Here is a 13,761-nt window from a genome sequence, read left to right as displayed (position 1 = left end):
ATCTCCCCATTATACCTATGATTAAGGAAATGAAATGTTTAAATGATATCTAGTACCCATTTTTTGACTAGGAATAGTATGGTTGATTTAGTTGACTATATTTAGTGAATGTTCCCAAAAATGGCCCCAGTGTTGGAGCTGTGGTCCTTGGGAGAAGTGAAAAGTAGAGCCTAAGAATATGGCATGAAAATATTCATGAAGTGTAAAGGATTTCATAAGTGCCAAGGCTCATAGAAGGTGCCTTTTTTCACTCCTTTTCCTGACTTGATTCCTCAAACCATAAAGAGGTCCCCCATTTGACTGCTCTCCAGTACTGAGCTTCTTTGTCCCTCAGTCAGATTGGTATTTAATCCAATTTCCTCCCTGGTTTATGCCCAAATTTGGTCTGTTCTCCCAACACCTGCTTTGTCTGTGCCCCAGGTTCTTGACCTCCACATTTCTGATCTCTGAGATCTATTATACAATGGGAACTAGTCTAGATTAGAGGGGCAACAAGTAGAAAACACTGCACCTGAAATGATTGCATCCTTCTTAAGATCAAAGGATGAGAAATTAGGGGACTCTTGGAACTTCTTTCACCATGCTCACTTTCGTGACAATTTCCCCATTTTCACATCAATCACTTAACCCTTGTCAGAGAGTAGGGAGCATGGTCCCATGGAAGAAATTATAATAACAATAAAAATTCAAAAGGCAATGTATATACACAAGTTATAACTTTTTAATATATTGCCTATAGACAACCTGAAATTTGGAGGAATAATGGAAACCTTACTGAAATATTGACAATAGCTATTATTTCTGTCCTGCCTCTCCTGATTCAAATGAATTAGAATTATATTTACTAGGCAATAAGGAGGCACAAAATATTTCTGAGCACTAACACGGTCATATCTGTCTGTCAGGAATAAAAAAACTTGCAGAAATACAAAGAATTAGAGGAGGGATTGTATGGAGGCAAGAAAACTTATTGGGAGGCTAGTCCAATAGACCAAATGGATATTACAAGGTACTTTATTGTTGTAGTGGTAGCGATCTATATCCCCCAAACATTTTAAGGTTCAAAAAGGACTTACCTTATAGTCCAATTAGATAAAAAAAATAAGAAGGTAAGAAATATGCAGAGAGGTTGCTTTTATGGAGAAAGGGAGTTGAGGAAGCTCAATGTCTTAATCTCGGAGGAAAAGCAGATTCTCTATGGAGAAAAGGAGGGAATAGAGATGGAGTTTATAGATTGGGAAAAGAGGATCAGATTTTGAAAACTCTCTGGGGAAAATGTGATAGGAAATCATTAAGAAGTAAAGGTCAAGAAGGTAAATCTAAAGGGAATATGTTGAAATAATTGAGAAAGGAGGCTGATTGTTCTAGAAAACAGCAAGTTGAGGGTACCCAGGATAATAAATGACAGTTATTGTTGTTATCCAACAGCATAACATCAGGAGATGAGGTCATGACATGCAAGTGAATTGGATTTAAATGAAAGAGGGCTGTGCAAGGTCACCTGCTTCACTTTTCCCTCCTCTGAGTCCATTGGCAAGATATAGATCACGACAACTGGAAATGACTCTGGATTCAATGGGAGACCTTGTACAGTTGTACAATTGGAAGGAATGAACTTCAAATGAAGAAAAGTTGTTATGTTACAGTGGCAGAATTGGGGACATCTTTTCCTGCCCTATAATTTCTATGCCCTACTTTCTTCTTCTTTTTGTAATACAGAACATTTGCCTATTTTCAGTCTTGGAGCTAGCCAGTCATCTTCAAACTTTTTCATTAGCTTTAGCTTCAGTTCAACAATTCGATTCAGGGATTTGAAACCAACCACAGCGGCAGTTGTTAAAATTATTTAGACGTTGGGAGACTCACTGCAACCCAAGAGAGACATGGTTGTTTCCTTCTAATATTTGAGGGTTGTCATGTAAAAGAGGAATTGCATTAGTCCTGCCCCATGTATCAGGAGTAATAACAATGGATAAAGGCTAAGGTGCTAGGGGGAGCTGGATTTTGGTTAAATAGAGGGAGTATCTTTCTAACAATTAGAGCTGTTGTTCAATGTGTAATAGAGTCCCTCAAGAGGTAATAAGTTTCCAGTCATTGGAGGGCTTCAAGTACCACCATCCTACAAATACCTAGGTTCACAATCTTGGAGTCATTTACAAAGCCTCCTTTACCTTTCCTTTACCACAAATATCCAATTAGTTGCTGAATCTTATTGATTTTACAACAATATTTCTCCCATTGGTTGTCCTCTTTATAGTCACATGACCAATACGTTAGGTCAAGCCCTTATCAATTTTTTCATGGCAAATTGCAACAGCTTCATAATTGGTCTCTCTAAATTGTCTCTCCCTTCTCTAAACCAATTCTTAAAGCACAGGTCTGATATCATTTCTTTGCTCAATAGTCTCTCCCTTTTTCTACTAGGATCAAATACAAACTTCTGTATTCAGCATTTAATACTTATTGTAATTGGCTCCAACCTATCTTTCCAGACTTATCATGCATCAGTGTACATTGTACGTCAAATTATTCTTCTTACTATTCTTTATATTCCAAGCTTTTCAATGTATCCCTTCTGTTGGAAAGGCACTATTTCCTTATCTCTACCACTTAAAATCTCAAGTTTCCTGCAAAGTGAACCTCAAGTGTGACCTCTATCACAAAGCCTTCTATGAAGCCTTGAATTGCTGCTGTTCTATTACCTTGTATTTATTTTGAATATACATACATATGCACAAATGATGGGCATATATATATATATATATATGCAAACACATACATATGTATACAAACAGTCTCTCCTATAGAAAGTAAGCTCTTTTAGGGCAGGAATTAATTTATTGATGTCTTTGTAGTCATAATTCCTTGAATATTGCCCAGTAACTACTAGATACTTAAAAATGCTTACTGATTAGTTGATTGATTGTGATATTTAGATTACCATTTATTTGTTGAGGAACTACATTGTGGGGCTGAATTCATGTTTTGAGTAGCAGTGAGATTATAGGTGCTTTAGGGTGCATTTCTGTGATTCTAAAATAATCTTATGTTCTTATGTCACAAATGAATAAATGAAACTGGAAACCATGCACTTTTTTCAAACTGAATTCACCACAGTATTTTTATCAAGTTAGAAACTAGTTACTATCATTTTAATTACCCCCAAATATTCCATCGGTTCTTACTTTTTCTCTTGAAGAAGTATAACAGTTGCTAGAATGTTTTCACTCAAATGATAACTTCGACTTGGGAAATTTTCTATTTTATTTCATTCCTGTCTTTTAGAACAAATGTGAAAATAGTAAACATACACATTAATAGAAGCAATGTATTACAGTGGAAAGAGTCCTGAATCTGGATGCCTATAACATGGATCAAAATTAGCTTGTTTACCAATTTACCACTAGTTTATTACCAAAGGGAACTTGTGCAAATCACCTAATCTCTCCCAGTCTCAGTTTCTTCATCTGTAAAATGTTTAGATGATGTTTATGGGTTCCTCCATCTCTAGATCTGTGATACCCATGTTACTTGGTCTATAAAATTTGATGAACACAAATATGGTAGGGAAGAAAATCTGGCCTGAACCAATAATTGTTCATCAAGGAATACAGGTCTAAAACATATGTAAACTCATTCTCTCTCTCTCTCTCTCTCTCTCTCTCTCTCTCTCTCCCTCTCTCTGGGTCTGTCTGTCTGTTTCTCTCTGTCTTGTATAATGTATACATATATGTTTGTACGTAATGTATACATATATGTATGACATATAAATATATAATTATAATCCACTTGTTTTATTTGGGTATGTCAAGTACCATTTTGCATTTGGGTATAGAATCTTGCTGGGGTAGATGAAACACTAGCAAGAACTAGGAGACCTAAGTTCCAGTCATGTCTTTGCCTTGAATTATCTCTATTTCCTTGTATGAGTTCCTTTACCTCTCAAGATCTCAATTTCCTCATCAATGAGTGGATAGAACTAAATAAACTCCAAGATTACTTCTAGTTCTGATATATATAGTCTTCAGATATATCAGAATTTGTTCAATAAAGTCTGACTTGTCAATTTTTAAAAATGATTGGCTGCCTACTATGTATGACACTATTTATTCATGTTTAACTAGATTTAATCATATCTCCAATTACATGTTACATTTATATATTCTATAAATGACAGCTTAAAAAGTTTAAAGGTGGCAGCTAGGCTTCTAGGTGAGTCAGTGAATGGAATCCAGGATATGGAGTTAAGAAGACTTGAATTTAAATCTTTCTCTGACAACTACCATGCACAAGTCACTTAATCTTTCTCAGCCTTAATTTCCTCATCTGTAAAATGGAGATAATTACAACATCCACCTTATAGTGTTGTGAGGAACAAATGAATTAAGATATGTAAATCACTTTGCAATTTTTAAAGTGCAACATAAATGATAGTTATCATTATTGTAAAAGTTTCCATATCTATCTATTAATTCAATAAACAATATTTAACTGAAGTTTATAATTATACATCTTTATAATTATAATTTTATAATTAGATATCATCTTTATAATTAGATATCTAAAAGATGTTTACAAATGCTCTCTCATACAATATTTGGACCTCTATTTTCAAGACAAAGTAAAAGAGACAGAGAATGATACTACTAATCTTTCTGCCTTAAGGTATTCATCAGAGCATGAAAACAGAAGACAATTATTCATGTCTTCATGGGAGGAAAGATGACTTGTAAACAAATCTCTATTTCCCTGGAGAATGTTTCTTGCAGTGTTTCAGATAGACCAAAGGAAAACCATTCCCAGCATGGGTTACATTGACTTCAAAGTCCAAATATAAACTAATAGAAGCAACATTATGTTTTGACCTGCCTGGGGCAAAAAGGATCACCCATTCTTAATAGGACTTCAATTGGGTGATTCTCTTCCATTTTCCTTCCATTATTAGGTTAGAACTATGGAACCTTATAAGAGGAAAGCATTGATGTGGTTTAATCAGACAGTGCCACAGATACATACCATGGTACAGACAGTATGTCTTTGACTTGATACATTCTCACCCCACAAGAATTTCAAAGAATATTTAGACAGATGTAGGTGGAAGAATAATTATTTTCTCCATTTTCCAGGCAGTATCTTTTCCCTACAATTCACAGTTCCCTAATTAAATAATACTGACATGTCTATTAAAAAATGAGACTAGGGTAATATAATAGATGTTATTTTTATTTCTAGCTCTCACAAATTTTCTTTAGACCACTTTGTTAAGTCTCCAGTGTTGACATAATGAGGGTTAATGGAATAATTATCTATAATGATCTACTTCACCAGCTATTATTAATAGATTGTGAAAATATCATATCATCTCAAATGTTACCACTGAAATTTAATTTATATGTCAATTGACAACATCTTTTAGGTTTTGGTAGAAAATAAAGAGGAGATGTCACTGATCAAATACTCCATCATTAGGGCTAAATGCCTATAAACATGGGATAAATCTTGGTTTCTTTGTTTGGGCAAAATGTATTCTAAGGTAATTGTTCTACCACATTGAGACACATTAAATTATGTAAAAGAAAAAACACTCAGGAAATAACTGTACTTATATATGATATTGATATAAGCCTCTTACAGAAATCATACTTAGTTATGATATGGATTCCAGGTTTGGTACTAAAATATTGGAACCCTTTGGTTTATTTTATTTCTTCAAATACAAGATAGAGACATTGGAACTTGTGAAAAAGAAAGGTTGGGCTCACTGCTTTCTAAATTGCTGGGTAATTTTTTCTTTTGCAAAACAATATTGACATTTTGAAGGCTATAGTATTTCACTACTTCCAATTATGTGTCAGAATGATTTTTGTCCAATATGATAAGGGATTATGTAATTATATGTTTTAGGATTCTCAAAGAAGAAAAAACATTTTAAAAGCACATAGGAGAAGTAATAAAAGGAGAGTACTCAACGATAGTTCTTGGAATGATTGATAATTTCTCAAAGGAAAACTCTCCCTCAAAGATATAAACATTAATAATAATAATATATGTGTTATATATATAAGTATATATGTAATATACACACTATACATATCCATATGTGTATATGTATATGTAATACACACAAATATGGAATCTTTCCTAATCCTTCAAAGATTCTCATGCTTTTTATAACATATTTCCTAGGTTTGCCCACCTAAGTTTTCCCAGAAATATTTTGTAATATCCTTTGTATTCATTGCAAAGTGTATTTCCTTTTCAAGGCATAATGTTCATCAATTTGGGATCAGCAACGGCTCATTCCCATTGTTGTTGTCATCATTTAAAAAGGCTGAATATGAATGTGGTAGCTGAGGAAATATAGCTGAAACTTTTGCGGGTGAAATTTTCAGACATCAATAGTCAAGAAATATATAGACCATTTCAGAAAGACATCTTATAGAAAGTATAACCAAAGCTTCTGCATTAAATTACTGAAATCATGAGAAGGACTAAGGTTCAAACAACTCATTAATTTTGTTCTAATGGCAATTCACTGATTCCTAGAGGGAATATTGGGAAATTGATTTTTTTAACCCAATAGCCCTTCAAATGCTTGAAAAGAACTATTATATCTCCTTAAGTTTTCTCTTCTCCTGGTAACACATCTCCAGTTCATTTAATTAGTCTTCATATGGCATATCATCACCCTGGTTGCTCACTTTAGGATACTCTCTAGATTATCAATATTCTTTCTAAAATGTGCTCTCTACAACTAAACATGGTAATCTAAGGAAAACTCAAGGTCCCATGAAATATATTGCTGGTAAAGAGGAAATTATCTTGATGTTTAAAATATAACACCATAGAACTCTCACCTATAGTCAATCTTCCTCACTCCTACCCTCCACATTGGAGGAAAAGATAGAGAGGGCAACGTGTCTACTGATCTGTCACTGCTGCTTTTCTATTATCTGATCAGTTGCATTAAGAAAAACTTAATTGTCCTGAATGAAAAAAGCTTAGACCTGGTGATAGGTGATTTTGTCTGAAGTTTTGTGTTTAATTTTGGGCATAAAAGACTATAAAGAAGGACAGAGAGAATATATAGAAGAGAGAAACCAAAGTATCATTGAAAATCAAAGGAATACAAGAAAATAAAAATATTTCATTTGGAGAAGGGAAGACTTAGGTGGAGGATACAGTAGGTATCTTATAGCATTTCAAAGCTGACCATGTGACCAAGAGATCAGGCATGTTCACATTGGCTCTCTAAGGCAAAATTCCGAGCAATGAGTCGGTATTATAATAAATTCTATTTAAGCTTGATTTTAGGATAAATTTCCTTAGTTATGCATATTTAGAATGATCTGTCTTGGGGAAAAAGTAGTTTCCCTTTAATTGGAGGCATTTAAACTAAGGCTGGATAATAACTTGTCATATGTTATAATTAGAGATTTTTTAATGGGAAGTATGTGTTGGACTGGATAGCTATTGATGTCTCTTCTAACCCTACAATAGTGTGATCCTATCTGATATTAGTTTGGGCACTCAGTGATAGCTCACTGGTTGGAATATACAGGCTGCCTATAAGGGAGAAATACAAGTCTGATTGAATATAGAAACATACTCAGATTTAAAGGTAAAAGAGAACTGAGAGATTATTTAGTCCAATTCCCTTATTTTGCAGAGTTATTTGTCCAAATTCACACAGCTAAGAAGGGTGAGGCAGGATTTGAACTCAAGTCCATCCTTTCTATTGTAGTTTACTGAGAGTTTTTTACCTATCATACTGGAATTTAAATTTCATTCTATTTCTGAAAGAAACATATTTCTTCCATAGCTGGATATTTAGTTCCATTCATTAGATTTCATTATTGTTGTTCATCATTACATGTGAATAGAGGTAATTGGCAATAAAGCCAGTTCCATCTTTTTTACTAGATAAGCTCTATTTTCATATATAGAGTAAAAAGTGTAATAAATTTTTGCCCACATTTCTAACTTAATGAAAAAGGGGGGATTAGAAGTAACAGCTTTCAGAAGGTTGCTCAGAAATAGATACTCATAATCAACATTCATCAAGGGCTCACTGTGGGCAAGGTGATGTTTTAGGCCTTGGGTATTCAAAGATGGAAAACAGTCTAATTAGAAAATTATAATGAATCCTGGATTCAGAAGAAGGGACATTATCCAGTCTAATTTTCTAATTTTCCAAATTAAAAAAAAATCCAAAATCCCAAGAGGGAAAGTCTCTTCCTTAATATCCCATAGGTTCTAAGTACGACTAGAACTTAAAATGTAGGACAAAGGATATGTGGTTGGGGATGTGGTATAATGTCTCTGTAAAAGGGAGCATAATATTCTCTATATAATAGATTTCAAAGGCTAGAGTGATTTGTTAGTCTACTCATCTTTGTAGTATTTAACATAATTGTTCAGGGTTGTAAATTAGATTCTGTCCATCCCCAAAGAAAGAGTTTACTCTTAACTGGTGTGATCAGGAAAGACTTCATGGTGGGAGTGTTACTTGAACTGGGTCTTGAAGGAAATGAAAGATTCCAATGGGCAGAAACTAAAAGGCAAATGGCTTAAATGTAGTTTGGGGCCTCTGCTAATAAATGGAGGTAGCAGAGTTCATGACTTGATTGAAGAATTGGTAGGAAGTTTATTTGGTTAGAATAGAGCACATAAATGGGAATAATATGAAACAAGACTAGAATCAAGTTCAGATTGTGGAGAGTCATAAATGATTAAGGAATTTATATTTGATAGGACAGAAACCATGTGACCTCTAGCATTCCATTCATATCTAAATCTATGAATCAATGCTTCTATTTTATGCTAATGACAATGGGGAACAAATGAAGATTTTTGAGCAAAAGAGTGACATTTTCAGTCCCATTGATTCTCTCCTAATTTTGTTAAAGTGATTCAATACAATAGCTTGGTAATTACTCTAAATGATTCAATAGGCAGTCAAACAAAGGATCTAATTTTGAATTTTTAAAAAAAGTCCTGTGCTTTTAAAAAGGGATAGATTGGGGCATCTTGATATAGTGCAATGGAGACAGCACTGATTTGGAGTCAGCAGGATCTGAATTCAAATTTAGCCTTAGAAATTTGACATTTAACCCTGTGGCCCTGGGCAATTCACTTAACCCTGATTGTCTTCTAAACTTAAAAAAAACTAAAAACATGAAATATTAGATCTAGGAGAAAAAGAAAATTCCATTTCATTAATTATATACCTAAAATTGTATTTTTATTAAATGCAGACTGCATCATTTCTGGAAATGCAGAGAACTACATCTAAGTTTGCTGAAAACAATGCATTCCACATTCATTTAGATGATGATACCTGCTTAGAAACAAAACTTAGATGAATGATTTGCTATAAGACATTCATTCAACTTTAAAATTAACTTCCAGGATCTCTATTTAAAATAAGCAGTGGATGGCTCCTGAGCATTTCAACAAAGTCATGAATGGATAAGGATTGTTAAAGTGCATCTTCACCAATAATTACACAGTCTGCCTTTGGTTTGTGCTAATAAACTTTAAGACAACTGAAATTCCAATTTTAATATTAGAAATCCACTTAATTATAAGTAATCTCTGGTTCCATATGTCATTTGTCTTTGCATTTATTTTCCTGGGTGAGGCTGTAATATAATTTTCTGTTTATTTTCATGATTGTGCATCTAATGTAAGTCTCCAATTTGGGGCTAGTCCTGTTGGCTCTGATCCAAAGCCCTAATTTCTTTCATCCTATTTTATTTCATACATTGACAAAGACTGCTGTTTTGAATAACAAACATCCAATGGACTTGGAAGTGGGGTTGCTGGCAGCACAGACATTACCTGTTTACCTTTTATTGCCTCTTTTGAATTGACTTTTCTGGGAACAAAACCAGTAAAACAGCCTGTTCCCTTCCATAGTGTTTATCCAGAGCATTTACCAAAAGACATCTCTAAGACATCTAACTTTCTCTCCCTCTTTCCTACTTCTTCTCCCTTTTCTTTCCTATCTCTTCCCTCTTTGCCTCCCTTCCCTCTCTTTGTCTCTCTCTGTCTCTTCCTCTTTCTGTCTTCCTCTCTCTCCCTCTTTTTTCCCTCTCTCCTCTTTCTCTCTTTCTTCCTCTCTATCTGTCTCCCTCTCTCTCTTCTCCCTCTCCCTCCCCACCTCTACCTCTGTCTCTTCACTGTCTCTCTCTGTCTCTCTTTGTCTCTTCGAACTCTTGGCTAGGTCAATTAATCATTTTTTTAAAAATCCCTGTGATGATATTGATAATTTATTGGTCGCCTGCTGGAAATGTAATCCACATTGTTTTAATCTCCATGAATTTTCATGTCTTTAAAACTTTGTAAGCTTCTGTCATTCCCCTCATCTTTGTCTTAATGTCATATAAGATAACTGGCCTAACAAAAGGCAGAAGCAAAAATTTATTTCACCGTGAGCACTACTCAAAGCAAACTTTATTTGCCAGAGTATCATTTTGTAATTATTTTTTTTGCAAGATATCTTGCACTTGATCTAAATGCTAAATCTGAATTTATCTTGAGTAATGGGACTAATGACTAATTTCTCATTTTCTTGCAACTTTCCCGAATCTTCAGGTTGCCTCTCTCATGGGCATTCAATGTAAAACATTACATTTTAGGTCTCATAATTAACCATCCCATATAATCATGTGCCACTGTCAATCTGGAGAAGTCACATGACCTTTAAAAAAAGTCCCTCTAAAATGCTGCCAAAAAGTTTTTATGTAATCTTGGCAGAACCTTAGAATTTTTTTTCATTTGTTTTTACAATTTTCTCAAGTGGAAATGGTCCCATATTTTGCCGACACTGTCCAAGATAAAGAACGACAATTCTTCTTGCTGAGTCCTAAATTCAGCTGCTGAAAATATGTTCGGTCCACATCACAAATAGTAAAAATGATTGTAGATCTGCCAAATAGAGGCTTCTTTTTGTCTTAAGAAATGGCAATAACAATTCCTGATATCATTTATGCAGGAATTTTTATTCTTTAAATCTTCCAGATTAAAGCAACAAGAAAACATTTAGAATGTCCTTTGGTGGAATCTTATTACACTTTTTATATATGTAAACTGATATTCTTTGATGCCAGCACGTTGCTCATACAGAGGGATCTCTGCACAATTAAACAAAACAAAACAAAACAAAATTTTAAAAAAAAGGACAAAGAAAATGTAACCATCTTCTTATCTGATTAGAATCAAATACATTAACAGATTGTCTTGTAACACAAATTAGCAATAATACAAAAATCTACATTGTACATTATTTCAAGAAAAATAACTTCATTTGAATACAAAAGGATAGATACACTTCTTCTTCTTTTTTTTTTTTTTTCTTTTTTCTTTTCCCTTATAGCCACTCTTGTACGGTAGGTGTATATCAGCACTGGAGTGATGTAGTGCTGCTAAGATACACAAGGATATGACTGTCTTGAGATATTTTTGGAAGGGGCTGTAACACATGTGCATCACTAACATCAGACAAAGAAATCTTTCAACCAACAAGGGTTACTTACAGAGCAACGGTCACTATAGCACAGATTGGAAGGGATTCAGGGACTGAAGCAGACCAATATGGCAGCTTTGACCAGATTTCCTTATACCCACAATGCACTGACAGCAAAGAATGCTTCTATTTGGTTGGTCCACACACTGGGCAGAGAGGTACAAGAGAGCGCACCAGATTAGAGGCATAAATGTTTATGTGTGTGTTTCTAGGTTGTTTTTTTTTTTTAAATTTTTTCCCTGTTTTGGGGTGAGAATGGGGAGGGCTTTTACAGCCCCTTCAATCCACAGTAAGTCCTGCAGCTGGCGTTGTGATTTGTAGTAATAATATCAGCAGCTGCCAACTTGTCTGGAGTCAGAAATTAACAGTCTTGACTCGGAATTGCTGTCCACAATTGATTAATATGGCTTAGTTCAGTTAGGCCGCCTTAGTTGTTTTTGTTTTTCAACATGTGTGTGTGTATTTTTCTATGTTAGTAGCAAAATCTTGGATTAGTTTAGCTTCCCCATGGTATAGTCCCATCAGTTGGCTGAACTTGAGGCCATAGAGTATACTTGAGCCTAAAAGAGGTGTGGGCCAGTTATTCCTAGCAGAGCCACCAGCAGAGTAAGAGAGCCCTGTGCCCTTGCCCCATGGCCAGAGTCTGAGCTGCAACTTCCAGCCTCCTCACACCGTAGCTTCTCGCACAGGATGCCAGTGTAGCCAGCTGGACACTGACACTTCACGTTGTTGTGACACGTCCCTCCATTTTGGCAGTGCAGGAATTCATTGTCACACACATTGGCTGCAAAATGGGAAAAAAACAAAATCAACTTAAGTTCCTCTAGTATGGAAAGCCCTCAATCTATTGATTTCCTATTTCATCCCCTTCCCCTCATACCCAACATACAAAGAATATGACTTGAGTTTCCAAACAATTGAGATTTGCTACTTTTGAACAAATTTTCTATTTTTAACAGAGATCTTTTTTGGGGGGAGGAAGGATGATAATCTTGGAGAATATTGTTGTTCATTCCAGGCTGCACAATGCAAAATAATCTAATACCCATTGTTTGGCAGTGTCTTCTCTTCATGAAGCTGGAAACTTTTATGTATGCCTGATTTTTCCAAGGAGAAGCTTCTGCTCTAAGACAGCAGGAGTGCTTGAGTCAAATGAATGGAAAAAAAAGAAATGCAAAGTAGCATTGCTAGAATGATTAAACATATATAGGCAATGACTCACACTCCCGTCTGGTTTTACTGACTGACATGCATGTGTATATGTATGTGTCAGAATAGAAACAAAAAGTATGGAGGGGAAATGGTATGGGAGAGCTAGCATGCAACCAAAGTGGGTGTTTAACATTGCCTTTTAATCCAGATCGAAAGACATAAAGTATATTTAATTGAAGGAGCCTCAGAAAGAACATTCACATTTGTTCCTGACAGTCTATTAGGACATTTATTGCCTTGTAAATATAGGAAGTAGAATCCAAGGTTACCTTGATTCTGTGTTTCTGTAATATGCTCACAGCAAAAATCCTGATTATCTAGATTTTGCGATTTCAATCAATTAATAGAATCACTTTTAATAAATCAGCAAAACAATTCAAGGGATCTGAATTTTGGTCATGCCCTTCATCAGGCTTCTTTTCCCATCTCAAGACTTCTCATCCTGATATCCTGGTTATCCTCATTAATTCTAAGTCTCCAATTCTTTCAGATAATCAAGGTTCCACTGATTAAGCAGAATATTAAATAGGACCCAGGGAAATTAAAACAATAAGAAATAGGAAAAGTCAGGAATACTTCCAGACAACATGTGCTGCTTAAGCATTTAACATATAGGAGGGGGACTGTACAGAAGGGGAAGCAGAGAGTGGGAAACAGATGAGAGCAAGTCACTTTTTAGAAACCACTATGTTTTTTCAATATTTCTCAAATCTCTTAAATAAATTCCCTAAGAGACAGAGCTCTTTCCATCCACTCATCCATCTACCCATCTATATGCCTATCTGTCTATCCTTCCATCTATCTGTTCAACTTAGAGAGAGAAAGAGAAAGAGAGAGAGAGAGAGAGAGAGAGAGAGAGAGAGAGAGAGAGAGAGAGAAAGAGAGGAAGGAGAGAAAGGAAGCAAGGAGATAAAAAAGAGGTGTGACATTGAAAGAGATACAGAGAGTGATGCAGAGAAACAAAAACAAATAGAGGTAAAAAGAGGGGAGGGAGAGAGAGGGAAAGAGGACCCTGAAGA

General features: G+C 35.0%; 1 protein-coding gene across 6 annotated transcripts in view; it reads right to left on the bottom strand.

Moving 5' to 3' along the window:
* Positions 1-10,987: 10,987 nt before the first annotated feature.
* The window catches only part of NTNG1 (netrin G1), a 432,645-nt gene continuing 429,871 nt past the window's right edge, over positions 10,988-13,761 (bottom strand). For all 6 annotated transcript variants that reach the window (XM_031967180.1, XM_031967178.1, XM_031967181.1 and 3 more), the window contains one exon: positions 10,988-12,314. In XM_031967180.1, coding sequence (XP_031823040.1) covers positions 12,091-12,314 — 224 coding nt within the window. In that variant the 3' untranslated portion in view covers positions 10,988-12,090. The remainder of the gene's footprint in view (positions 12,315-13,761) is intronic.

This window comes from Sarcophilus harrisii, chromosome 4 (assembly GCF_902635505.1).
Source record: "Sarcophilus harrisii chromosome 4, mSarHar1.11, whole genome shotgun sequence".
NCBI classification, from domain to species: Eukaryota; Metazoa; Chordata; class Mammalia; order Dasyuromorphia; family Dasyuridae; genus Sarcophilus; species Sarcophilus harrisii.
The sequence above is the reverse complement of the archived record's forward strand: the minus strand, read 5'-3'. Positions and strand labels throughout refer to the sequence as shown.